General features: G+C 53.5%; 1 protein-coding gene across 7 annotated transcripts in view; it reads left to right on the top strand.

Moving 5' to 3' along the window:
• The window catches only part of RIPOR3 (RIPOR family member 3), an 89,707-nt gene that overhangs the window by 22,033 nt on the left and 41,066 nt on the right, over nt 1-26,608 (top strand). For all 7 annotated transcript variants that reach the window (XR_016039075.1, XM_088843679.1, XM_088843678.1 and 4 more), the window contains exon 2: nt 24,576-24,694. Coding sequence is in view for 6 of the 7 variants with exons in the window: in XM_088843679.1 (XP_088699805.1) it covers nt 24,585-24,694 (110 nt within the window). In the remaining variant the exon portion in view is untranslated. The remainder of the gene's footprint in view (nt 1-24,575; nt 24,695-26,608) is intronic.

The following is a 26,608-nucleotide window of genomic DNA, read 5'->3' on the forward strand; positions in this document are numbered from 1 at the left end:
CTGCTACTTCATAGGCTGTATGACTCTGGGAATCTGTTTCATCATCTGGGTCTTAGTATCATATGTTTTTTTTTACTCTTTATTGAATTTGTTACAATATGGCTTCTGTTTTATGTCTTTTTTTTTTTTTTGACCACAAGGCTGATCTCAGCTCCCCGACCAGGGATCAAACCCACACCCCCTGCATTGGAAAGCGAAGTCTTAATTCCTGGACCCCCAGGGAAGCCCTCGTCATTGTTACAGAAGAGGGGAGGGCAATAATAACATCTGCCTCATCGGGTGTGGGGCTTCCCTGGCAGCTCAGCTGGTCAAGGATCTGCCTGCAATGCAAGAGGCCCCTGTTCGATTCTTGGGTCAGGAAGATCCCCTGGAGAAAGGATAGGCTACCCACTCCAGTTTTCTTGGGCTTCCCTGGTGGCTCAGATGGTAAAAGAGGCAGGAGACCCGGGTTTGATCCCTGGGTCTGGAAGGTCCCCTGGAGGAGGGCATGGCAACCCACGCCAGTATTCTTGCCTGGAGAGGAGGAGCCTGGTGGGCTACAGGTCATGGGGTCGCAGAGTTAGTCACGACTGAGCAGCTCAGCACGGCACAGTGGTCGTTATGAGACTTGATGAAGCCATTTTTGTGCTGAAATATTTATCACACACAATTTATCATTGTGATCATATGTAGGTGCACAGCTCAGCACGGCACAGTGGTCGTTGTGAGACTTGATGAAGCCATTTTTGTGTTGAAATATTTATCACACACAATTTACCATTGTGATCATATGTAAGTGCACAGTTCTGTGGGGTCACGTACATTCACACCATTGTGCGTGGTTGTCACAGCCATTCATCTTCAGAATTGTTTCGTCTTCGCCCCCTGAAGCCCTGCACCCATTAAACAGTAGCTCCTCGTCCCCTCGCCCCCAGCCCGTGGTAACCACCATTTTCATTTATGTCTCTGTGAATCCGATTACTTTAGGAACCTCATGTAAGTGGAATCAAACCAGACTTGTCCTTTTTGACTGGTTTATTTCACTCAGCACAATGTCTTCAGCGTTCACCCACCCTGTAGCGTGTGTCAGAATTTCTTACCTTTTAAAAGCTGAAGAATATTCTATTGTTTGGATAGGCAGCATTTTGTGTATCCATTCATCTGTCAATAGACACTGGAGTTGCTTCTACCTTTTGGGGATTGTGAATAAATGCTGCTGTGAACACAGGTGTATAAACATCTGATCAACCCCCTGTTTCCACTTCTTACCCAGAGTGTGACTGAGATAATTTAAAAAGAGCCCTTAGCCCATGTTTGGTGTATAGTAAGCACTCAATGTATTGTAGCTAATTTAAAAAAAATCAGTATTAGAAAAATAGTGGGTAAAATTTTTAAAAATGCAAATGAAAGAATGAGATGACATTTTCCCCTGTCATCTTAGCAACGGTGAAAAAATAATGTAGTTGCGACATGGTGAGATGGATTCTCTCATAGACATCCATGGGTAATCTTTCTGGAAATGACTTGCAGTGCTAAATAAGATGTATTGAGGTTCTTGGAAATGTTCATACCATTTGACTCAATAATTCCACTTCTGAGAACTCATCCTAAAGAACTTCAATTGTAGACCAATATTTGACTCCGGAGAAGTCTGTCACAGCTGTCTTTGTAGTATTGTGGAGGCATCCTCTATTTCTATCCTTTGGGAACAGTGAAAAAAATAAGGCTAGTGTAGTCCTGTCATGGCCAGGAGGAAGAAACGGCAACCCACTCCAGTTATGCTTGCCTAGGAAATCCCGTGGACAGAGGAGCCTGGCAGGCTACAGTTCATAGGGGTTGCAAAGGAGTCAGACATGACTGAACGAGTCCTGTGATGGACTATTTTGTTGTCATTAAAAATGCTGATGAGAACAGCGAAATGAGAAACTGCATGTGCTCCACCCTTTCATGCAAAAGAAGGTGTAAATATTGACTATATTGATCCTATAAAAATATGTAACGTTTACTGAGCCTTTACTCTGGGCCAGAAACTCTGCTAATTTCTTTCTTACTTACTCCTCCCAACAACCCAAAGAGGTGGGTACTATTATGACTCCATTTTACAGATGAGGAAACAAAGGATCCAAGTGGTGACGTTCAGGGTCACACAGCCAGAAAGCGGCAGATCTGAGATTCGAACCTAGGCCGCTGGGCTCCAAAGAGTAGAAAAGGAATGGAAAGAACACGGTGCCTTAGAAAACAATCGCGCTCCTTGGAAGAGCAGGAGGGAGTTAATTTTTTTCCCTATGCTCGTCTGTATTTTTCCCTCCAAAGCTGGGGGTGGGGAGAGCGCATATCAGATAAACAGGAAAAGAAACAGGCAGTTGCCTGTCGCAAGCAGGCATCTTCGAAGATAAAACCTCCAGGTCTTGTGTCTCCTGCCACGAACTCAGTTTGTGTCCATTTTTTTTCAGTTTGTGTCCATTTTTTTTTCTGGCTAAAGTAGAGCAGAGTGTCCTGGCTGTGCGTTCTGAATGATTGCTTAACAATCATGGACACGCACACACACATACACACACACAGCAGAAGGGGAGAGAAAACCCAGCAGTCTCCAAAACTCTGCTATATCGACGCAGACTGTCACAGGCACAGTTTCCAAAAAGCAGAGCTCAGTGAAATAAATATTTTTCCTGTGAGGAGAGGCTTAAATCGGCGATCTTAACACCCCCCAATTCATTCCAGATCCTCTCCAAGTGGCTCGCGTCAATGCACCCATCTTGATGTACTTAGGATCACTTAGTAACTGCAGCGTGCCTGAATGTCTGGCTGGCTTCTCCAGCTTGGCGGGGTGCCAGGAGCGCTGGGCAGAGGGGCACGGAGGGCTTTGGCTCTGGGGAAGGCTCTCCAGAGCTCCCCACAACTTCTTGGGGTCCCCAACTTTCTTTTCCTGGTAAACCATCTCTATTTAATCTAAACTGGAGGCCTGAGAATTCAAACTCTGTTCTTGGCAAAGCCGCCCCATTCCTTGAGTCCTGGAGACAATCTGCAGGAAGAATTTAGAATCAGGGACTTTGAAAACATATACACACGAAGAAGTCTGGATTATCTCAAAAACTGAGAGCTTCACTCTCAGGCAAAAATGTGTTGATTGATGAATTCATTCGTTCACTGGCTCACTCAACAATCGTTTACTGGGCCATCTCCTGTGTGTAAGATTTGATACAAAGCTAGTGTTAAGATAGTACAAAGCCACTGGAGATACCAGATCCATCCATCTGGCAGATTCTTACTGAAGCCTCCTAGGAGCCAGGCACCTTCTGGATAGGCTGGGCAGTTAGCAGGAAACTGCTTCTTAGGGCCTGGGTTCTAGCTGGGGTGACAGACAGAGAAGGAAGATGTAGCATGTAGGACTATCAGATGGTGTTAAATGCTAAGGAGACAAAGTCAAACTGGGACGGGTGGTTGGGAAAAGGGGGGCAGGGGTGGCCCCACTTCGATGAGGGGCCAGGAAAGGAGGTGTTAAGTAACAGCTGCAGGAGATGAGGGGAGATGGTTCAAGAGGCACCGAAATTCAGTAGCAGTGACTCATGGATCATGCCTAAGTCCCTTTTCAAGTATCTTTCAGTTCTGATAATGGCAATCAGAAAGTCTGCTTATCGTCAATATGGCTTTGATGCCTCCCTAAGACCCTGAAATCTTCCCTGCTTCCCCTTGAAAGCTCAGAGGCTTGGTAGGCAAGCGTGCCTACCAGCGCTTGAACTTGACATTGTGTTCAGTGTGACTATTTTGCAGTTACTGTTTATATTACTATTGATGGCAAACGACACTAGCTCTTCACTTACAGTTATGAAAAGCATCTTTCCAATTTTTTCTAGGTTTTGAAAAAGGAGTTGATTTGAAAAAGTATTAAGGAACTTGAAATACAGGCGGTCCTCAAATATGGGGGAAATTGTAAAGGTGATCAATGAATGAAATTTGGGATACTCGAAAATCAGACGTGACCCTTCACCTAGAGTTGCCCAGAGCCTGACTCGGGAGATGAAAGCTCACCCGTGTGGCTCAGTCTGCGATCATCGGTTCCCTTTAAGGGCTTCCGGAAGGGGGCGGGTTTTCCGAGGCTCTGATGGCTCAGGGAGATCTGGTCGCAAGGGAGGCTGCTGGTGGGGGCACCGTTGATGGCAGGGGTGAGTCTGGACCTGCCAAGCGTGGCCGAGCAGGACATTCCAGGCAGAGCGAACAGGGGAGCTGGGCAGCGGGGGTGGAAAGATGGGGACAGTCACCAGGCAGCAGGTGAGTCAGGGGCCGCGTTGCTGGGGGAGGCACCCCAAGTTTGCGCTTGTCCCAGGACTCATCCGAACACGAATTCCATTCATCTTGAGCACGGCTCGCCTGCCTTTTCTTCTGTGATTTCAGTGGACCCATAGGGCAGCACTGTGGTTAGTCCTGTTCACTGATGGGGAGTTTCAGGCTTGGCCAGGTCACCCAGGCAAGGTGACGCATGGTAGGCTGCTCTCAGGACTTAAAAAAAAAATTCTCTGTTAAAAAAATTCAGACATAATTTACATAGCATAAAGTGCACCGTTTAAAGTGTACAATTCAGGGGCTTTTAGCCTTTTCACCAAGTCCTCCAACCATGGTGCAGGTGTGTTGCTCAGTTGCGTCTGACTCTTTGTGACCCCCTGGACTGTAGCCCGACAGGCTCCTCTGATTCCCCAGGCAAGATTACTGGTGTGGGTTGCCATTTCCTACCCCTGGGGGATCTTCCCAACCATTGCCACCATCCAACTCCAGAACAGTTGTTTTTTTTTTTTTAATCAAAGATTCTCCCCCCCGCCCCGCTCCCCTAGCCCGCCCCGGTGTGGACCATTTTTAAAGTATTTATTGAATTTGTTACCACTTACTTCTGCATAATATTTTGGTTTTTTGCCCAAGAGGCATGTGGGTTGACCAGGGATCCAACCCACACTCCCTGCATTGGAAAGGTGAAGTCTTAACCACTGGACTGCCAGGAAGTCCGCAGGACAGTCTCAGCATCCCCAGAAGACACCCTGGACACGTGAGCAGTCATGCCCACTCTCCTCTGCTCCCGCCTGTGGCAACCACTAGTCTAGTTTCTGTCTCCCAGGATTTGCCTGTTCTGGACTCTTCATACAAACGGGATTGTATAACATGTTGCCTTTTGCGTCTGGCTTCTCTTCGTCAGCGTGCTTTCTGGACTCATCCATGTTGTGACGCGTATCCGGGCCACATTCCTTTGGGAGGCTGGGAAACATCCCGTTGTGTCACTGTACCGCTCTGTTTATGATCATCAGTTGGTGAACATTTGGATGCTTTTACTTCTTGGCTCTTAGGAATAACGCCGCTGCGAACGTTTGCGTTCAGGCTTTGTGAGGACATATGTTTTCGTTCCTTTGGGATATATCTGGGAGTGGGATTGCTGGGTCATATGTTAAGTCTGTGTTTAACTATTTGGGGGGAACCACCAGGTGATCTTCCTAGGCAGCTGCGCCGTCCTGTGTGCCCACTAGCAGTGTCCGAGGGCTCCGGGGTCTCCACTCTTGCTATTGCCCATCTCTTGGATTATGGCCATCCTAGGATGGAGAAGGCAATGGCAAGCCACTCCAGTACTCTTGCCTAGAAAATCCCATGGATGGAGGAGCCTGGTAGGCTGCAGTCCATGTTGTCGCTACGAGTCAGAGATGACTGAGCGACTTCACTTTTGCTTTTCACTTTCACACATTGGAGAAGGAAATGGCAACCCACTCCAGTGTTCTTGCCTGGAGAATCCCGGGGACGGGGGAGCCTGGTGGGCTGCCATCTAAGGGGTCACACAGAGTCAGACACGACTGAAGTGACTTAGCAGCAGCAGCAGCAGCAGGATGTCAGAGGGTACCTCACTATGATTGACGGGCATCCCTAGCAGGCAAATTATGACTGTTTGTTTTTCATCTAAAGCCACGGTGGGAAGGAGGAGCTAAGTTAGCTGTCCTTCTCCTTGACCGCCTTCTTTTTTTCAAATTTTATTTACTCATTTATTGGCCGTGCTGGGTCTTCGTTGCTGCTCGCAGGCTCCCTCTCATTGCGGCGAGGCGGGGCTGCTCTCAGCTGCGGGGCTGCTCTCGTTGTGGAGAGCAGGTTCTGGGCATATTGTGGCCCTCGGGCTCTGTTGCCCTGAGGCCCGTGGGATCTTCCTGGACCAGGAATCAAACCCTTGTCCCCTGCCTTGGCAGACAAATTCTTAACCACTGGACCACCAAGAAAGTCCCCAGCTGTGATTAATTGGAAACTTACCGTCTCCACCGCCCAAGCCCCAGCCTGGTGTGGCTGGAACTGGGGTCAGTGGGCACAGAAGAGGGAGGCCTGATGGAGGCTGGGGTGGGGGCGGCCGGGCTTTGCGGCCACTCCAAGGACCGCAGGGAGCTGGAAGGGCCGTCGGAGGGTCCCCGGGGTTTGGTGACTGGAGAATTGGGGGCATGTGATGGGGCTGGTGAGGACTCGTGCCTGGAGCAGAGCTGGGAGATGGCACCCACCTCTCCTCCTGGGCCCAGGGTGAGCTGTGTCCTCACAAGCACGGGCCTTGGACTTCAGCTTTACTGAGACCGAGGGGGCCAGAGTGAGGCCTCAGATAGGAAGCTGGAGCAAAGGGGGTCTTGAGGCAGGCAGCACCCCCAGGTGTGCGCCAGACTCTGAGGGGGGCTCAGAGCTCCAGGCCTGGCCTGCAGCCCATGAAGAACACTGGGCACCTACCACCCTCTGTCTCCAAGGTTGTGGCTTTCAGTCCTGACCCCCAGGACCTGGTTGGGGCTCATTCCTGTGCCCGTGGTGTGGGGCAGGGCTCTGACGACCCGACTCAACGGTCTTGGTCAGCGGCTGGCTGATTTCTTTTGCGGGGGAGATGGTAGATTAGAAAATAATCCCTTTATTGCTTTGCCGCAGTGGGCCGCAGCGGGCCAATGCTTTAGAAACAGTGCGTCCCTGCCGGCTGGTGTCCGTCCCTGACACGCCCAATGCTCATGTGTCTTGAGCGCCCACTGTGTGTCCTTGTGGCTTGCTCCGCCCTGACGCTTTCCACTCCCTACACGCTCCTGCTCAGTCGTGTCCACCTCTTTGTGACCCCCTGGACTGTAGCCCACCCGGTCCTCTGTCCATGGGGTCTTCCCAGGCAAGAACACTGGAGTGCGTTGCTGTTTCTGCCTCCAGCGGATCTTCCCGACCCGGGGATCGAACCTGCGTCTCCTGTGTCTCCTGCATTGTAGGTGGGTTCTTTACCCACTGAGCCACCAGGGGAGCTCTGATGTTTTACTTGCATTTAATTTCCATCCCCATTCCAGAGATGGGCAAACTGAGGTCCCGAGCCCCGAGGGAGGTCTTGCAGCCCACCCTACACAGCCAATAAGCGGTCTAGTCAGGAGTCCAACCTCATCTCTACCGACCAGGTCACACTAGGAGGGAGATGGTGTAGGAGTCTTCCACTTTAAGGCCTCCTTCACAGGGGAAGGGGGCCTCAGTCCATGGAGTCGCAAAGAGATGGACATGACTGAGCAACTAACACTCACTTCCACAGCGGGGCACATGGGTTTTCTATTGCCATGAACGAATTGCTAGAAACCCAGCAGTACAATGCAGTCCCCATGAGGGGCTCCCAGCTCTGGAGAACAGAAGTTGGTATTGGGGATAGTGGGTAGGCCGAGTTCTTGTTTGGAGGGTCTAAGGACAAATTCGCTCCCAAGACTGTTCTTGTTGACATCATTCAGTTCCATGGGTCACAGGACTATGGGCTTCCCCAGTGGCTCAGATGGTAAAGAATCCTCCTGCCATGCAGGAGACCTGGATTTGATCCCTGGGTCGGGAAAACCCCCTGGAAAAGGGAATGGCAACCCACTCCAGTATTCTTTCCTGGAGAATCCCATGGACAGAGGAGCCCGATGGGCTACAGTTCATGGGGTCGTAAAGAGTCAGACACGCCTGAAGCGACTGAGCACACAGGCACACGCACGGAGGACTGAAGTTCTGCTTCCTCCCTAGCTGTCAGCCGGGCCCACTGTCAGCTTCCAGAGGCCTCTGGTGTCCTTGCCACATGGCCTCCCATCTTCAAAGCCATCAGGAGAGACTCTCACACAGAATCCCTCTCTTGCTTTAAACCTCTTCTGGCTGGAAAGGCAGTCCTGCTTCAGGGCTCCCCTGAGAAGGCCAGGCCTGCCCTGCCCAGGATAACTCCCCCTTTGTCATAGAAGGTGAACCACTCACAGGAGTAGTGTCTCCTGGTATTCCCAGGTTCCGCTCACACTCAAAGGGCAGAGGATTTCATTCAAGCTCAAAGTCCCCTGGGATTGTCCACCATGGAAGATCTTAGGTTTTGGGGGTTTTTTTTAGATTTTTTGATGTGGACCATGTTTTAAATCTTTGCTAAATGGGTGCAGCATCGCTTTGGTTTTATGTTTTGGTTTTTTGGCCTCAAGGCATGTAGGATCTAGTTTCTCAACCTGGGGTCGAACCTACATCCACTGCATTGGAAGGCAAGGTCTGAACCACTGGACCACCAGGAAAGTCCCCTTAGGTTCTAATAATATCCAAATTATAGCCACAGGAACGGTGGTACTTCCTGTTATTCACTCGGAGCATCGTGGTTTTCAGACTGACTACATCTGCGATCCGGCTGGAGCCTGACAGTGATGCTGCGAGGTGCGTGCGTTATCCCTGTTTTATCCAGGAGAGAGATGGACGCCTCATTAGCGTGTCTGGAGCTGGAGCCTAGATCTCCTGACCCTGAGCCAGCCGGGGGCTCTTGGCGCCCACAGCTCCCCCGCCTGCCGTCAGACCCCTCAGACCTCATTACCGTCCTTGGAAAGGGTGAAGCATCTGTTTCCAGCCAGCCCAGCCCTGGGGGAGCACTCACCCTGTTGGGTCATCAAAGCTGTGGCGTTTACGGGAACTGCCCCTGGGCCGGGTGATGCTCACCTCATTAGGCAGGAAAGTGAGGCAAGGCTGAGGGGGCGCAGAATCAAAACGGCATGTGTGCAGGAACGGAGCCGCGGCGGGGAGGGCGTCCGGCCCAGGCCGCGGTGCTCTGGCCGCAGGAGGGGGCCGTGCAGTCCAGAGGGCTGTGTGCCAAGGAGTGGTCATCACTGGCCCTCGTCTCCACGCACCGGCCGGACTCGCGGATGCCCTGGCACATCTTCCAGGTGCTCTCCCCCTTAATATCAGCCAGAGCCTGAGACCCCAGCGAGAAATCCCTGCCCCCACCCCCATGCACTATCCCCAAGGATTCTCGAGGGTCCTGACATTTCTTCTAGATACATTTGTGCTGATAGATTCAGTTTTTTAAACTTTCCATTCTTCTCCTAAAGTTGCTGTCTTGTCCCCTTCCATCCCATGCTGGATACTGCTCCAGTTCTTTCATTTTTCCCGAAGTTTTGCTGACACAAGTCTGCTGGGAGAGCAGAGTTTGGCCATCTCTGTTATGAGCTGGTGCAAAAGAATCTGGTTAATTTAAGCTGAGGGGGGGGTCTCCTGGAAGGCCATCTGGGGTGGGGTGGGGGGGCTCCCTGAATGGATCCAGAAAAGCAGGCCTGGAAATGGCCTGAACCACAGGCTCAGGAACCCGAGGTGAGCTCATGACAGACCTCGTAGTTGGGGGCGCTCCGCAGCCCGAGTGAACGACTCCTGTGTGTTCTGTCTCCGGTCCCTCTACTTGAGTTTCCTTCCCCAGGGAGGCCGTGTCTGCATAGCCTGTGCTTCTTCCTTAGTGAGGAGGTGGTGGGACTGGAAAAGCAGACTGATGGCAGCGGGCTAGGTTAAAGGGAAACCGGGGTGCCGTCGGGAAGAGAGGAAGTCCACATAATCGGGGGTAATGGGAACCAAGGGGGAGCACATTTACAAGTCTGGAACCCCATCCTAAAATCCCACTGCCTGGAGACTGTCCTGCGTGCTGCTCTCTCTGCCCCCACAGCCTCCCCAGCTCCAGCTGTCAATCATCAACACTCGCTTGCAGGTCTGCACTTTCTTACAGGGAACAGTCAGCTTCTCTCCTCCCACCACTCCCGGTAATGCTCAGAGCCCAGCTTCAGTTCAGTTCAGTTGCTCAGTCGTGTCTGACTCTTTGTGACCCTATGAATCACAGCACGCCAGGCCTCCCTGTACATTACCAACTCCCGAAGTTCACTCAAACTCATGTCCATCAAGTCGGTGATGCCATCCAGCCATCTCATTCTCTGTCATCCCCTTCTCCTCTTGCCCCCAATCCTTCCCAGCATCAGAGTCTTTTCCAGTGAGTCAACTCGTCGAATGAGGTGGCCAAAGTATTGGAGTTTCAGCTATAGCATCAGTCCTTCCAATGAACACCCAGGATTGATCTCCTTTAGAATGGACTGGTTGGATCTCCTTGCAGTCCAAGGGACTCTCAAGAGTCTTCTCCAGGACCGCAGTTCAAAAGCATCAATTCTTTGGCGCTCAGCTTTTTTCACAGTCCAACTCTCACATCCATACATGACCACGGGAAAAACCATAGCCTTGACTAGGCGGACCTTGGTTGGCAAAGTAATGTCTCTGCTTTTTAATATGCTCTCTAGGTTGGTCATAACTTTCCTTCCAAGGAGTAAGCGTCTTTTAATTTCATGGCTGCAATCAGCATCTGCAGTGATCTTGGAGCCCCAAAAATAAAGTCTGACACTGTTTCCACTGTTTCCCCATCTATTTCCCATGAAGTGATGGGACCAGATGCCATGATCTTTGTTTTCTGAATGTTGAGCTTCAAGCCAACCTTTTCACTCTCCTCTTTCACTTTCATCAAGAGACCTTTGAGTTCCTCTTCACTTTCTGCCATAAGGGTGGTGTCATCTGCATAGCTGAGGTTATTGATATTTCTCCCGGCAATCTTGATTCCAGCTTGTGCTTCTTCCAGCCCAGCGTTCCTCATGATGTACTCTGCATAGAAGTTAAATAAGCAGGGTGACAATATACAACCTTGATGTACTCCTTTTTCTATTTGGAACCAGTCTGTTGTTCCATGTCCAGTTCTAACTGTTGCTTCCTGACCTGCATACAGGTTTCTCAAGAGGCAGGTCAGGTGGTCTGGGATTCCCATCTCTTTCAGAATTTTCCAGAGTTTATTGTGATCCACACAGTAAAAGGCTTTGGCATAGTCAATGAAACAGAAATAGGTGATTTTGTGGAACTCTCTTGCTTTCTGCATGATCCAGAGGATGTTGGCAATTTGATCTCTGGTGCCTCTGCCTTTTGAACCAGCTTGAACATCTGGAAGTTCATGGTTCACGTATTGCTGAAGCCTGGCTTGGAGAATTTTGAGCATGACTTTACTAGCGTGTGAGATGAGTGCAATTGTGCGGTAGTTTGAGCATTCTTTGGCATTGCCTTTCTTTGGGATTGGAATGAAGACTGACCTCTTCCAGTCCTGTGGCCACTGTTGAGTTTTCCAAATTTGCTGGCATATTGAGTGCAGCACTTTCACAGCATCATCTTTCAGGATTTGAAATAGCTCAACTGGAATTCCATCACCTCCACTAGCTTTGTTTGTAGTGATGCTTCCTAAGGCCCACTTGACTTCACATTCCAGGATGTCTGGCTCTCAGTGAGTGATCACACCATCATGATTATCTTGGTCATGAAGATCTTTTTTGTACAGTTCTTCTGTGTATTCTTACCACCTCTTCTTAATATCTTCTGCTTCTGTTAGGTCCATACCATTTCTGTCCTTTATTGAGCCCATCTTTGCATGAAATGTTCCCTTGGTATCTCTAATTTTCTTGAAGAAATCTCTTGTCTTTCCTATCCTTCTGTTGTTTTCCTCTATTTCTTTGCATTGATTGCTGAGGAAGGCTTTCTTATCTCTCCTTACTATTCTTTGGAACCCTGCATTCAGATGCTTATATATTTCCTTTTCTCCTTTGCTTATGCTTCTCTTCTTTTCACAGCTATTTGTAAGCCCAGCTTAGCGTATCCCAAACCTGAATATACTGGCTGGCTAAACAATGTGTGTTTGACCTGTTATGTTGTGGATTGAATGTGTGTTCTCCCTGCCAAATCTATGCCAAATTCCTACCCCCTCATACCTGCGAACACGACCTTGTTCAGAAATAGGGTCTTGGCAAGACTTCCCTGGTGGTCCAGTGGTTGGGAATCCTCCTGCCAATGCAGGTGACAGGGGTTCGATTCCTGGTCCCAGAAGATCCCACATGCCACAGAGCAACTGAGCCTGTGAGCCCCAACCGCTGGGCCCGCACGCCCTAGAGCTGGTGCCCCACAACAGGAGGAGCCGCGACAATGAGAAGCCCCTGCTCACTGCAACTAGAGGAAGCTGGCATGTAGCAGGGAAGACCCAGTGCAGCCAAAAATAAACAAATCGAAAAAAAGAAGCGGGGTCTTTGTGGATGAATCAAGTTCAGGTGAAGCCCATGGGGTGGGCCTCAATCTAGTGATGGCGTGCTTGCTTATAATGAAAGGGAAATGCTTGTGAAGACAGAACACACGAGAAGAGGCCGTGTCGCCCTCGAGGCAGGACTGAAGTGGTGCGGCTGAAAACCAAGGAAGGTGGGGGATTGGTGGCCACCATCAGACGCTGGAATCGGCAAGGAAGCACTCTTTCCTAGAGGCTTTCGAGGGGACAGGGCCCTGCTGACGCCTTGACTGGACTATGGCCTCCAGAACTGTGAAACGATACATTCTATCCTTGTTGTTTAAGAATAGGAAGAGCCGCTTTATGTTTTGATTTTTTTGGCCCCACTGCAAGGCAAGTGGGATCTTAGTTCCCCAACCAGGGATGGAACCTGAGGCCCCTGCATGGAAGCACGAAGTCCTAGCCACAGGGCCACCAGGCAGGTCCCACATTTCTGTTGATTTAATGACACTTTGGTAACAGCAGCCACAGGAAACTAAGAGAGTACCTCAGGCCTCTGACCTCAGCAGCACAAAGCAGTGGGAAAAGCCATAAATGATGGTTTGGTTTTTCCTTTTAATGAGGAGAATTTAAAAAAAAAAACAAAAAGCACCTCCTGGAAACTGTACAGAAAAGGAACTAATTTTAACAGTCTCTATTTTACAGATGAGGAAGCTGAGGCTCAGAGTGTGTGACTTGTCCAAGTCACGTAGTTAGAAGGAGACAGAGGCTGGACTTGCACACGAGTTTTTTTGACCCCAAGGCTTGTACTCATCACCCTCCCTGAGAATGTGTGGATGTTGCTCTCACGGGTCATTGTAGAGTCCCCAGATCCTAGTCCCCAGATGTGCTTTTTATTTATTGCGAAACTTAGTACTAGCTTTGTCCTTAAGGGAACTACCTGTTCTGACCACATTTTCTGGAATCTGAGCCTCTGCAGATTGAGCCCTCTTTCCCTGGTGATTTTCATTACAAAATGGGAGATGCATTCCCACCAAAATCATCTCCCAATAGACCCAAGTAAGAATGTTTGGCAAAGAAGAAATTAATCGGTAAACAGCTTGTAGTATCCCAACTCCAGTCTGCCTGGAATGTTTTGCAACACTTTCGGATTCTGATTTCAGCACAATTTGTTTATCTCAGACTATTAAACCACATGCATTTCCTTCATGCTTGGGAATCCACTGGCCAACTCTGAATGGCAAGAATGGAGACCCTCTCTCACTTCCGTGGGTATTTGTGGTGGTTGGTAGAGCAGGGCTGCAATCCCTGGGGAGACCAGTAGGGGTCTTCTTCCAACAGGAAATAAATTTAAGGCTGAAGATTCTTGAAGTCCAAGGCTTTGAGTGCTAGAAAATGAAGCTGTTCCTTTGGAAGGAAGTCCTTGCAATGTGGGTTAACCAGCTGGCATGAAGTCACCCAGTCCTAAGAATAGGGCAAGAAAAAGTGTGAACAAAATCTGACTTTTCCTGCTTCTTGCCTACCCCGACCCTCAACCCCCGGGAGGCACTGAGCTGAAGCCAGGGTGCCTGGGACAGTCTCTATCTTTTGCATGTCCACACTGAAAAACCAGAAGAACAGGCCGAATTGACTTTTCTCTTGTAAATTGTTTACCTCGGGACAACCAGATGGCTCCTCTCTGGTTGACCCCTTGACCATTTCTCGTGCTGTTAACAGCATCTATTAGCAAACAGTCCTGCTCCACCGGCCCACGTGCAGGAGTCCCAGGCCTGCGGGCTGGGGAAGCCTCTGGCATTCCAGGAGGCTGACTCAGCACTGCTGGGCTAAGGAGCTTCATGGGGTGCATGGTCCATGCACTTCGGCTCTAGATGGGGTGAGGGGCTGCCCATAGGGTGGAAATAGGATGGATGACATAAAGGCTTTGCAGTCCCTGCCCCCTCCCAGCCCCTCCCCCTTCGGCCCCCACCCCCACCTTTACCATGAGAAGACCCAGTTGTGATTAATGTTTGAGGGGTAGGAAGGTAGGAAGGAGACTCTTGGGGCTTCCCTGGTGGCTCAACCCAGGTTCAATCCCTGGGTCAGGAAGATCCCCTGGAGAAGAAATGGAAACCCACTCCAGTATTCTTGCCTGGAGAATCCCATGGACAGAGGAGCCTGATGGGCCACAGTCCCCGGGGCTGCAAGAGTCAGACACGACTGAGTGGCTGAGCACCAAGGGAGCCCTTGACTCCTGGGTGGTCAGCAGGGAGCTCTCTGCCGTCCCTGCCTGGGTTCCGTCCTTAGGCACCGCCTCCTTTGGGGCTTTGTGGGTGCAGTAAGGAGTGACATTTTTAATCCATAGAGTTTCCAGAAGCCCCAAACTTGGGGTGAGGTATAAGAAGCTGATGGACATTTTTAGAGGCTTGCTCTGCTTTTCAGGTGGGGGCAGAGGGCACGTGGAGGCGGAGAGAGCAGTGGAGACCAGAGACGGGGTGGGGCCTTGTCCCTGGGGTCCAGGGTGGAAAGAGGGGACAGACTCGGGGTGTTTCTGAGAAGCGGGGCGCACGGTGACCAAGGAGGAGGAAAGAGATGCCCCGGGGGCCTTCCAGCCTGGCTGCCAGGAAGACAAAACTCTCTCCTGGGCACCTAGACTTCAGTGGTCAACAGATGTGAAACAATTTTAGAGGTGGAAAAGTAGGTTCTTAACTCACAAACACAGAAGGAATGTCCACAGAGCCAGCCACGTAAATATTTGAAGCTTCTGTTACACACGCACACACATGCACGCACACCCCGTTAAGAACAAGGCAGAGAGTAAGGGAGGGGCTGGAAGAAAATCAAGAAAAGATCACCATCCAGGATTTATAAACAGCCCCTGGAAATCAAGGAGATCAAGCTAGATAACCGTACGAGGGAGGATGAATCCCTGAGTCCCAGAAGAAGAAACTCTAAGGACAAGGCACGAATGGAGGTACACAGGCTCTCACTGGGAATCAGGTCCACACGTGACTTCTGTCCAAGGGCGCGTCAGCCCGTTTTAGAGACCTGGCAGGTAAGACCTCGGCTGAGAGAAGGCTGGCAGCCTGTGCTCACCTTCCTCAAACTCAAAGGCCAGAATCGGATGAGATGAAACACCCAGCGCCATGTTTTGCTGAAATTCCCAGGTGGCTCAGTGGTAAAGCATCTGCCCATGAATGCAGAAGACACAGGAAATGCAGATTTGACCCCCAGTCGGGAAGATCATGGAGAGGGCATGGCAACCCACTCCAATATTCCTGCCTGGAGAATCCCATGGACAGAGGAACCTGGTGGGTTACAGTCCATGGAGTTGCAAAAGAGTCAGACATGCTTTCAGATGAGCTAATATGGGTCAAGAGCAAGGTCTGTTGTGGCTGTTCTAGCTCTTGCATCTTGCAGGGCCAGGCCCAGTGGAACTGGGAGGAGGGAGGAGGGAGATAAAACTGAGAAGTGGGAGCCGGGCAGGAAGGATGAATCTGATTTGCATAATAAAGGCTTGGTGGGAGGGAGCTGGAGAGGGGGCCTGGGGTGGAGGAGGAAGGGTTGGTCTGCAGGCTGACAGATTGGAGTAGGGACTGGGGGCAGCCAAGGACAGGTCCTCGAGAAGGCTTTCATCCCCACCCCACCCCACCCCACAGCAAAAACCATTGAATAGTACAGTATTTTATGACTGGCATAAAGAGGAATGTATTATGTGATAAAATACTCCCTATTTATATATATAAGTAATGTAATTTTATAATTATATAGTAAAGCATTCCTTTTGACCTGAAAGTTCATTTCTCAGTCTTCTGATTTTAAAAATAATCCTCGCATTTTTATGGAGCCTGTGCCCTGTGACCCCATCCCTGGTGGATAAATTGGCCCTAACTCTTCTTCCACAGACTGCAGCCAGGTTCTTTCCCAGACCTTTGGGCTGGTTTGGAGAGAGACTCCTGGGCGCTGATGTCCGGCTGTCTGGTGAGGGGACGCTCTGTGTCCCCAGGATACCAAGAATTGCGGTCGGTTTCATCCAGGGCAGAGTGGTCGGCCCATGTGGCCATCAGAGCTCTGCCCGCCTGACTTTGAATCCAAACCCGGCCTGCGTTGGGCTGCCCAGACCAGGGTGTGCGTTCGTCAGCTGTCAGGTTCCTTGGGATTAAAAAGCTACGTAGCCTCTGGGTCTCTCCTGGCTCCACATGGGGGTTTACAGTGAAGGCAGACCTCCTGCAGAGCTCGGACGCGCAGCCAGCACCCCCGAGGAGGAGGCCAACCTCTACCTCAAGCTCAAGTCCTCGAGCTCGGGCTTCCAGGTTCTCATCCGTGCCCGGGTGTGTGTACGCGTGTGTGTATGCGTGTGTGAAGGGTGGTGGAGGCCCAGGCCCAGTGGGGGTCGTAGGCCCAGGGCCCCTGCGTCCCCCTCCCTTTTCAGGTCAGGAGAAGAAGCCTGAACAACACGTGTAGCGCACAGCATTCCGCGTCTCCACCACCGCTCCTCTCGCCCACGAGAACTCATTCCTGACCCCCGGCCTCGCCGAGCAGATCTGACCAGCGGCCTCTGCCTGGCTGTTCCCCTCGGTCACTGGGTCACCATTCTGCCCCCCACTCGCCCCAAGGAACAGTGCCGTGCCTGCAGACAAGCGTGGTTATCGCAGCTGGAGGGTGGAGAGCTCCTGGTGTGTGTGTGGCGGGGTGTGTGTGGGGGTACTGTACATACACAGGACAACGCTCATAGTGAAGAATGAGCCTGCCCCGAATGGAGGCCATGCTGAGCTAGAGACCCTCCCATAGCTGCTTCTGGAGTGGGACCCTAATTAGCACCCTCTACCTGACACCCACGTGATACCTATTCACCCCTAGGATGAGGGTTAGGTCTACGCACAGCGGGGGCCATGCCCGCCCACCTGCACGCATTTGACAGTGAATTTTTTCTTTTAATTTGGTCTTGCCGAGGGGCATGTGGGATCTTGGTTCCCCGACCAGGGATGGAAACATGGAGTCTTAACCCCTGGACCACCAGGGAAGTCCCTTAAGGTGAACTAATTGAAGATCTATTGCTGCCACTTGTTGGTTCAGGCCATGGCAATTCTACCAGCCTCAGTTTCCCTGTCTGCAAAATGGGGGTACTCACAGTGCCCACCTCAGAGCGGTGCTGTGGTGACATGCCCAGCTCCTTTGGCCTGTTGCCATTTTCATTCCTGGTCCTAAGCAGACCAGGGTGGGGGTGGTGTTCCCAGAGGCCCAGCTTCATCATCCCTTCCTCCCCGGGCAGCCCAGCCCCCTGCCCTGCCAACCTCCACACCCACACACACTCCCCTCCATGGACCTCCGGAGGCTGCTTCCACTAAAACTTGCTGGCTTTTCCGGAAGACCCCTGGTTGACCTGCCGATGGAGTGTGTCAGTGGTGATCAGGGGCCATTTAAATTAAAACACCCTCTGAATATTTTACAGAAATTCGTGAGTCATCTTTGCCTGGTAAAACCCCAGTGGAGTCAGCTGGGAGTGTAGACAATATCTATGGACCTTTGGAAAAAAAAAATATTTTTTTAAAGAGGGAAGTCTCTCCTTAGACCCCAGATTCGCCCTGAAAAGCAGTGTTCTTTAGGTTGGCAGACACACAGCTTGGCAGCTTGATTACTGCCTGGCCAAGGGCAGCTTAATCAATCTCTTGATTTTCTTCAAATTAATACTTTTTTCCCAACCACCTTAAGGTATTGTTTCACAAGTAAAACATACAGTTTACATCTTGCTCTGGTTTTTGTTGTTGTTCAATAGCTTCAATTGAGTCTGACTCTTTGCAACCCCATGGACTGCAGCACGCCAGGCTCCTCTGTCCTCCACTATCTCCAGGAGTTTGCTCAAACTCACGTCCATCGAGTCGGTGATGCCATTCAACCATCTCGTTCTCTGATGCCCCCTCCTGCCTTCAATCTTTCCCAGCATCAGGGTCTTTTCCAATGAGTCAGCTCTTCAATTCAGGTAGCCAAAGTATTAGAGTTTCAGCTTCAGTCTTTCCAATGAATATTCAGGGTTGATTTCCTTTCGGAAAATTTTTCTCACATCTTATTTCAAAAATTTCCCATGTCATTCTTCCTCAAAATCATATTCCTAATGGCCACACAAATGGGTTATTGACCCTGAGTCTTGCACTTGGCCATTCATAGCCATACCCCAGTGTTCCCATCTGTGAAATGGGCACAGGTGTGCTGTGAAGTCCAGTGAGAGGGCCTGTCTGCCCTGTCCTGTGGCTGGTCCTTGACGGGCTACAGGCTGGAGTTGGAGCAGGACAGGAACTCCTCTAGGCCTGCCCTGGGCAGGAAGGACACAGGGGCCATGGACCACATGATACACGAAGGCGAGGGGCCCTCTTGCAGCAGGAATCCTGACACCAGCATCTGGTCTTGAACCATCTGGCGGTCAGGAAGTTTCTGTTTGCCCTGCAGCCATGGGACAGTGAACTCTGAGGTCCAGATGGGCTCCCCAAGAGCTACTTACTCTTGTCTTACAGCAGAAGCCAGAACTGTCAGCTGACCTGCCTCGGTGAGGCTGGCTGGCTGTCTGCAGAGACACACCCGGGGTGTCCCCTCCTGGCTCCGGGTGCCCCTTCCACGGTGGCCCCTGAGAGCTGGTGGTAGGACCAAGGAATGTGACCTGCTGGGCAGGGGCGTTCCTACTTGCTCTCCTTAAACCAAGTGTCCTTCAAGTCCATACTCTCTTCATTCAAACACAGCATTTAAAAAAAAAACAAAACACTTCAAATCATACAGAAGACGTCTGCTCTAAATGGATGGTTACCTTAAATGAAATTCAGCAAAAACAAAACAACCCGACTGCATTCCAGCTCCTCCTCTGCCACCCCTGGCTCTGTGCCCAGGGCCAGCTCTGTGCTCTGTTGAACAGGAAGGGTGACAAGTGTCAGGGAGCCAGGGAGCCGGGATGAAAGGGGGACTAAAGACTGTGATAACCCTCCCCCTGAGAGGAACGGACCGCTGTGCGTCCCTCATTGGCGCAGAGGGTTCCTGCCTGCGTTCTAGCCCAGTCCTCCCTGTTTACAGACCCCGAGACAGAGGTTTAGAGGGGAGCTAACTTGTTCAAGATCGCGTGCAGCTGGAACCACGTTCTCCTATTTCCATGGCCACGTTTCCCCAGTGCCAGGCAACCTGGCTCAGGAGGGGCTTGGTGGAGACTGGGGGAGCCTGAGCTGGCGGGCCTGGGGGTCTCTGCAGCTCCCATCCTGGGTGGGGGACAGCAACGGGGCTTTATGGGGAGGGGGAGGCGCGAGGGGCCGGGTTTGGGCAGGGAGGGGCAGTTTTGGCTCTTCTGACCCTTCCGCTCCCCTGGGGGTGATCTGGGCAGGTCTTCTGACCTCTCTGGGCTGGGTCTGGCCATGGAGAAGATGAGGGAGCTGGACTACGGCCGGGGCAGACGGTCTGGTTCCCGGGGCAGCCCTTCCCTCTTTGGTATAAACTCACACCCCTCATCCTGGGCTATTTTGCCATTTCCTTTCCTGCTAAACCAAGGGCTATTTTGGAAACTCCTATAAGCAAACTAATCCCTGGCTGGCATTTGAGCAGATCTAAAAGAGCCCTAAGTGAGGGACTCGGGCATAAACGCTGCCCAGCCCCGAGAGCCCACGCTGTTAAATTTAGAAGCATCACCTCCAAACGAGGTGAAATTGCAGGTTCCGGGGCCGGCGGGCAGCTTTGGGCAGCACTGAACGGGACAGATTTAGCGGGGGCAGGGGCCGGCCCCCTCCGGCTGCACCTGGCGGGCCAGACCCAGGACGGGCCCTCCAGTGTCTGGGGAGCCGCTGCTGGGTGAGGAGCCCCTCCAGCCGCCCCGCGCCCCCCGAGCCTCAGGCGCCGGGCCGCAGCGAGGCAGCGAGGGACGCGTCCTGTCTGCCGCCGCAGGTTTGGTGTCTGCTTGGCTTCTGTGTCTCCTCTGCCCAGGGCCCCCCGCGAGCCCCCCGGCCGCTTCTCATGCCCGACCTGCCCTCAGCCCAGCCGCTAAAGGACCCGCGGGCGGGGAAGAGGGTGGAGGGGCGACGGTCCTGCGGGGAAGAGGGAGCGCCAGGCTGCCCGCGCCCTGTCCGGAGCGGTCAGTTCTGCTGTTGGGTCAACAATGGAGCGTCGTTACGAGGATGACCCTTGGCCAAAGGTGGCAGACATCCGCTGGGGCCCGTCGGGAGCCCACTGGGGGCTCCTGGGAACCCGGGGGTCTCAGCTCGGCCAGCTCACGGTCCGACCACCGGAGGCGGGAGGCCCTGCAGTCCGCTGGGTGCGATCCCAAGGGTCCGCGACCAAGGATCGGCCCTACCGGAGGCCGGCCAGGAGGGGGCGCTGCTGAGACCCAACGCTGGTCCGAAGGGACCTGCGCTCCACACCCCGCTGAAGCCTACCGGGCGGCGCTGGGTTTCTCAGCCGCCTCCCGTGCCGCCTTCTAGCCTGGCAGGTCTCGATCATGAACTTGCTTCCATTCTGGGCCCCCTTTCCCCCGCTTCAGGCTCATGTTGGGGGCGCGGGCGGGGGAGTTGTGTGTCTCAGCACAGCCTCCATAGAAGCAGGTACAGCCTAGCATGAAGTAGCCAGGCTTTGAAACCTGTCGTGTTCAAGTTCAACCCAGCTCTAAAGGTTCCGACCTGCGTGACCTTGGATGAGTTATTTCCCCTCGTCTCTGAGCCTCGGTTTCTTTATATGCAAAATGGAAATGATAATAATGATACGTGCCTCCTATACTGATGAAAGAATTAAATGAGATTTTAAGCTTTTGGAGCAGGTAGCAGGCACAGTGCTGGCCAGGGGTCATCTGTCAAAAGCTGCTGCTTTTGTAAATAAAGTTTAGGCGCAACTTAGCCAGGCTCATTCATTTGCATTTTGTCGGTGACTGTTTTCTCTCTAAAACGATAGAGCTGCGTAGCTGTGACAAAGGCTACAAGGCCTGCCTGCAGATCCAAGAACTTTCACTATCTGGCCCTTCCAGCAGACACTTGTCCCCTGCTCCCCGGAGTCCAGCACATAGCCGAAATTCTTATCTTTATCCTGTTCTTCCATGGCCTCCGCCTTGAGCTGCACAGCCCAGTGAAGTCGGGGAAGCACGTGGCCTCTGGTCCCAGAAAGATGTGCTGTGAATCCTTCAGGCCCTGGAAAACATATCTGGCCCTGCCTGCTGGCAACTGTCTAGTGGGGGAGACAAAAAAACTCACCTTTCACAGTCTATCATAATTAGAGGGAGCTGGGGACTGGCGGGGAGGTCCAGGAAGGCTTCCTGGGGGAGGTGACATCTGGGCTGGAGGCAGAGGGCGGAGGGATCAGTTAGGGGATCAGCCCCCACGTGGCAGCCAGACCTTGCATTGTTGTTCAGTCACTAAGTCGTGTCCGACTCTTTGCGACCCTGGGGACTGCAGCACGCCAGGCTCCCCTGTCCACCACTATCTTCCGGAGCTTGCTCAAACTCATGTCCATTGAGTCGGTGATGCCATCCACCCACCTTGTCCTCTGTCCTCACGTGGGAAACGCAGATACCTGAGGCAGGCTCTTCACCTCTAAGAGCCCCCTTCCTCATACGAAAAGTGGGGTCATTGACCCTCACGGCCCTGCCGTGAACTATTAGTCCACGGCCAGGGGCTGGCACCTCGCATGGGTCTGCACCGAACCTTAGGTCTGCTCCTCCTTTCCTAGAGCTGGGCAGGGAGATGGTGGGCTTGTTCTAGTGAACTGCATGCAGAGGAGCTGCTGAGCGGTTGAGCAATTGTCTTTCTCTTTTATCCTGAAGCGCAGGACTAGAGGGAGGCTGGAGGAAGGCCCCAGAAGGCCTGGGAGGAAGGGTGGTGGCGGGCGGAGGGGGAAGGTGGCGGGAAGGCTTTCAGGTCCCCACCCGCTGGGGCGGGCACGCCCCAGCCACTGACCTTGGGGGTCCCCCTGCCTGCTCCCTCCTGTTCCCTCACTCAGCTTGGCTGGGGTGGAGGGAGGGGGTGTTTGGCAGTTTGAGGAGGTTCCAGTGCCACCCAGAGCCTGTGCTGATAGGGGTGGGGGCAGCGGCGTGCAGATAAAAGTTTAACAACCAGCAGGGAAAAAAAACCACCTCAAAACCTAATGTGTAGCACTTTCCCAGTTCCACGCTGCACTTAATTCTATCGCGGCTGATGTCAAGCTACCAACACTCCTGACAATTTAACCTTCGACTCTTGCGAGCTGGTCCAAGCTGGCAGCATTGCAGTCCAGGTAGGGGCTGTGGGGGTCACGGGGGTCCTCCTCCCGTGGGGCTGGTGTGAGCCCCCGGAGTGGGGGACTCCCGACTGCGTGGCTGAGAGGTGCGGAGTCCGCGTCCGCGGCTGAGAACTCTCGGGTCCTCAGGCTGGCTCTGCCGCTTCCTAGCCGGCTCCCTGGGCTCCCTGGTTGTGTCTCTGAGCCTTGGTTTCCTCATCTACTGAGCTAAGTAGCTCCGACGCCAAGGGGGTTGTGTGGTGCTAATGAAATAATTTAATCAGGCACTTAGTGCACTTATGAGCGCTCAGTGAACATCACCTCCGCCGCCAGATTGCATCCACCTCGCTGCCCATACACCTGGCTGCGGTTCACGGGTCTATAGGGTGGGACAGCCCCTGGCACTGGGGCTCACCATGCAGTGGGTGCTCAGCACACCCTCGCTTCTCCCCCGTCAGGGCCAAGGGCTGTTCCCTGGCTCACCTGCCCCAGCATCAGGGTCTCCAGGCTGGGGTCTCGGCCAGCCGACCGCCACAGACAACCAGCTCTTTCCGGTTTCCGCGTCACATTATGTGCTGTTCAGCCCGTCGTCTCCTCGATCCTTTTCTGAATTCCCATTTTACAGATGTGACCACTGAGGCCCAGAGCCAGGGAGTGGCCAGCTGCAGCTGGGAATTGAGCCCAGGTCTGGCTTTTTGGTTTCCAGCGCTCACCTATGCACTGCGGGTGTGGGGCTGAGGGGTGTGAGGGGTGTTGGAAGAGGAGGAAGCTTGTGGGGCTTCACTGATCTTCCAGGGGGTTCAGAGTGAGGGCTCTGGAGCCTATGTCAGGGGCTACAAACGAAGTGCAGGACTAGACACTGGACAGACGTGGCCCCAGAGAGAATGCTATTCCAGCCAGAGGCCCCAAGGTGGGCAGAGGTGTGGAGTCTGGACTCGGCCCCTGGGGCGGGGGGATGTGGGAAGCAGGGCCCTCACCGAGGGGGAGCAAGAAGGAGCTGATGGGGTGCGGCAGACCCCCCACAGGCCAGTGGGGCCCCTGGAGTCCTAGCACTGACCCCACCCTGGCCGAGGAGTGAGGTATGAAACTGTAGCAGCAGAGATTTAGGTTAGATATGGAGGAGAACTTTCCGATTGTGCTGGAAGACAGTTGGCGTTATTCCCAAGGGATGTAGTGACATTTTTTTCCAGTCTCAAGATGGTTTGGAAAAAGGAAAAGACAGTCAGGGTTCTAGGCCGGCCTCGCTGCAGCTGGGTCAGAGTCGGGACAGTGGACCGGGGGGTCCTGGGAGCCTCCGATGCCAGTGGCCCGACATCCTGTGAACTGGGCTTCCTCACCTCCTGGTCAAAATCTCACATGGCTCCCAGTTACCCTCAGCCAATTGCAAGGCTAGAGCCCTCCCTGGGGCCGCCGAGGTCCCCCTGACCTGTGCTCTGCTGGCCTCTCTAGCCTCACCTGGGGCCACACCCCCACCCACTGAACTGTCCGTCTCTGGGTTATACCTGGTCCTCTGCACCTCCAGGCCTTTGCTCGTACTGTTCCCTCTGCCTCAGATGCCCTTGCCTCCCCTCCCTTTATCCTTCTTCCATCCTCAGCCTTGCCTTCTCAGCTCTTGGTCGCCTTTTCCATGGGTGGGTCCAGTACCCCCATCACTGCTAGGGACACCCTCCTGTCCCTGGTGGCTCATTAGCCTCCGGCTGGACCGGGAGCCCCCGAGGGCGAGGGCTTGGCCCACCTTGATCGGTGTCTGGCTCACAGGATATGCTCTGTAGGAGTTTGTGGAGGGCGTCGGGATTCCTGGCAGGGGGCGGTGAGAAGAGCTGGCTCAGGACTTGCTGGACCCCCTGCACGAGGACTCAGCGGTGCACAGGTGCTGAGAACCCAAGCGCAGAGTGCAGAGAGAGACCTGGTTCCCATCTTGCTCCTGCTGTCGCACCCACACCGAGCCTCGGTGTTCTCATCTGTGAGCTGGGCACAACATGGCCACCCCCCGGTTCCTTGGGCGCCCCAGTGGAGGGTGGCTGGCCTGTGGTCAGCACTTGCCAGGTGCCAGTTAGAGGCTGACTGTCCCACCCTCTCCCCACAGGTGACCACCATGTCGGTGAGGGTGCGCTTCCTGTCCTCCGGGGACGCGGGGACCGTGGGGGTCATGGGCCGGAGCGCCTCCTTCGCGGGCTTCAGCAGTGCCCAGAGCCGGAGGATCGCGTAAGTTTTGCCCACGCTGCGCGGGGGAGGCTTGTCTGAAGGCCAAGGACTAGGGAGGAGGGTGGTGAGGGCGTTCTTCTCTGCTACAGGTGGCCCTGAGGCTCTCACTCACGCCAGCCCTGCAGCCCAGGGCAGTGTGTGTGTGTGTGTGTGTGTGTGTGTGTGTCTGTGTCTGTGTCTGTGTGTGTGTGTGTGTGATCTCACATATTCCTGGCTGTTGATCCTGTAAGTTGATCTGCCTGAGTTTATCAGGCCCATTTGGCAGATCAGAAAACTGAGGCTCAGAGAGGCAGAGCCACTCACCCAAGGTCACACAGCAAGACAGATTCAGAGTTGGAACTTAGTCTCCCGGAGGCGGGGTTGGGACAGAATGTCCTTCCTGTTTGACGAAACAGGAAATAGGGCCACCTGTGATCTTCCTCATGTGCCCAGTGGGGAGGCCCAGTGTCCTTGCCTCGCGGGCTTGCCATGTGGGTACAGAGAGGCGACACGTGGTGACCGCTGGGGCACACTGGCACACAGTAGGGGCTTGTGAGAGGTTTCCAAGGAGGCGGATCAGCCTCTGTAGAGACAGGCCTGGTCGGCCCTCACCCCCAGAATTGAGTTCACGACAGCTCCGTGATGTCTCCTCCAACCTTGAGGAGTGCCCGGGAGCAAGGTGCGTTCCCACTCCTGGGACCACGGCCCTGCCGGCCCTGGCATCCTGAGGGGCCTGCCAGCCAGCCGAGCGGCTGTGACGGCAGCTGAGCAGGGCGCAGGGCCTGGTGGGCCGGTGACCCCATCAGCAAACTGAGCTCATCACAGCGCTCCCCTCCCGAGACCCTCCAGGGGCTCCCATCCCACCCAGAGTCCAGTCCTGTCCCCCCAGGCCTGGCCGGCCTGCTGCACTGTGAGCCCGCGGTGGTGGCTCTGCCCCTTCCAGGCCTTCATTCAGCCCCGTGCCCACCTCCACCTGGAGCCCTCTCCAACCCCCTTCACCCAGCCCAGTCCTGCTTAGTCTCAGGGGCCTGAGCTTCACTGCCACATCCTGGGGTGGGGAAGGGGGCCCCCGCCGCCATGAGGCTGGGCCCCACAGTCAGGCCTTCCCAGCTCCCTATACCCCGCTCAGCCCCTCAGTTCCGAGGTGCACCAGCTTTGAAATCCTGGAAGCACCCTTAGGAAAGCTGCTCAGTTAGTGTCCGACTCTTTGCGACCCCGTGGACTGTAGCCTGCCCGACTCCTCTGTCCATGGAATTCTCCAGGCCAGAATCCTGGAGTAGGTAGCCATTCCCTTCTCCAGCGGATCTTCCTGACCCAGGAATCACACTGGGGTCTCCTGCACTGCAGGCAGATTCTTTACCAGCTGAGGTCCAGTGAAACGCTAAGGAACCCCTAATTCCTTCCATACGTATTTCTGGACACTGATTCTGATCAGGCCCTGTCCCAGGCTGCACCCTCCTTTCAGGGCTGAAAACTGTAAGCCAATGACCCTCAGGGTGGGTGCAGCTGGGGGCCAGTGTCATGAAGGAGTTAAAGCAGGGCAGGCAAGCGGGCAGCGGAGGACTACAGGGAGGAGGGGCCCAGAGTGAAGGTTGGAGGGGAGAGGAGTCAAGCACTGCAAAGAGGGTGTGAGGTGGGGGAGAGAGGTGCAGAGGCCCTGGGGTGGGGATGAGCTTTGAGGGGCAGGAAGTGCGGTCGGCCTGGGAGACAGTGCTCAGGAAGGGAGGGGACCCTATGGGGGCTCTTGGGACATGCACAGCATGAAGGGAGCCACAGACGGTTGGCGCAGAGGAAACTGAGGCCCCAAGATGGGGAGAAATTTGGCCAAAGCCTCAGAGGGAGTTAGCACCAGTTCCCCTGACGCTAAGCCTCCGAGGAGGGACCATGAGGGTGCCCCTATGAGGAAGACACACAGTGGGCACTCCATAAATGCTG

This window comes from Moschus berezovskii, chromosome 15 (assembly GCF_049115385.1).
Source record: "Moschus berezovskii isolate FMDL1 chromosome 15, NW_MosBer_1.0, whole genome shotgun sequence".
NCBI lineage: Eukaryota > Metazoa > Chordata > Mammalia > Artiodactyla > Moschidae > Moschus > Moschus berezovskii.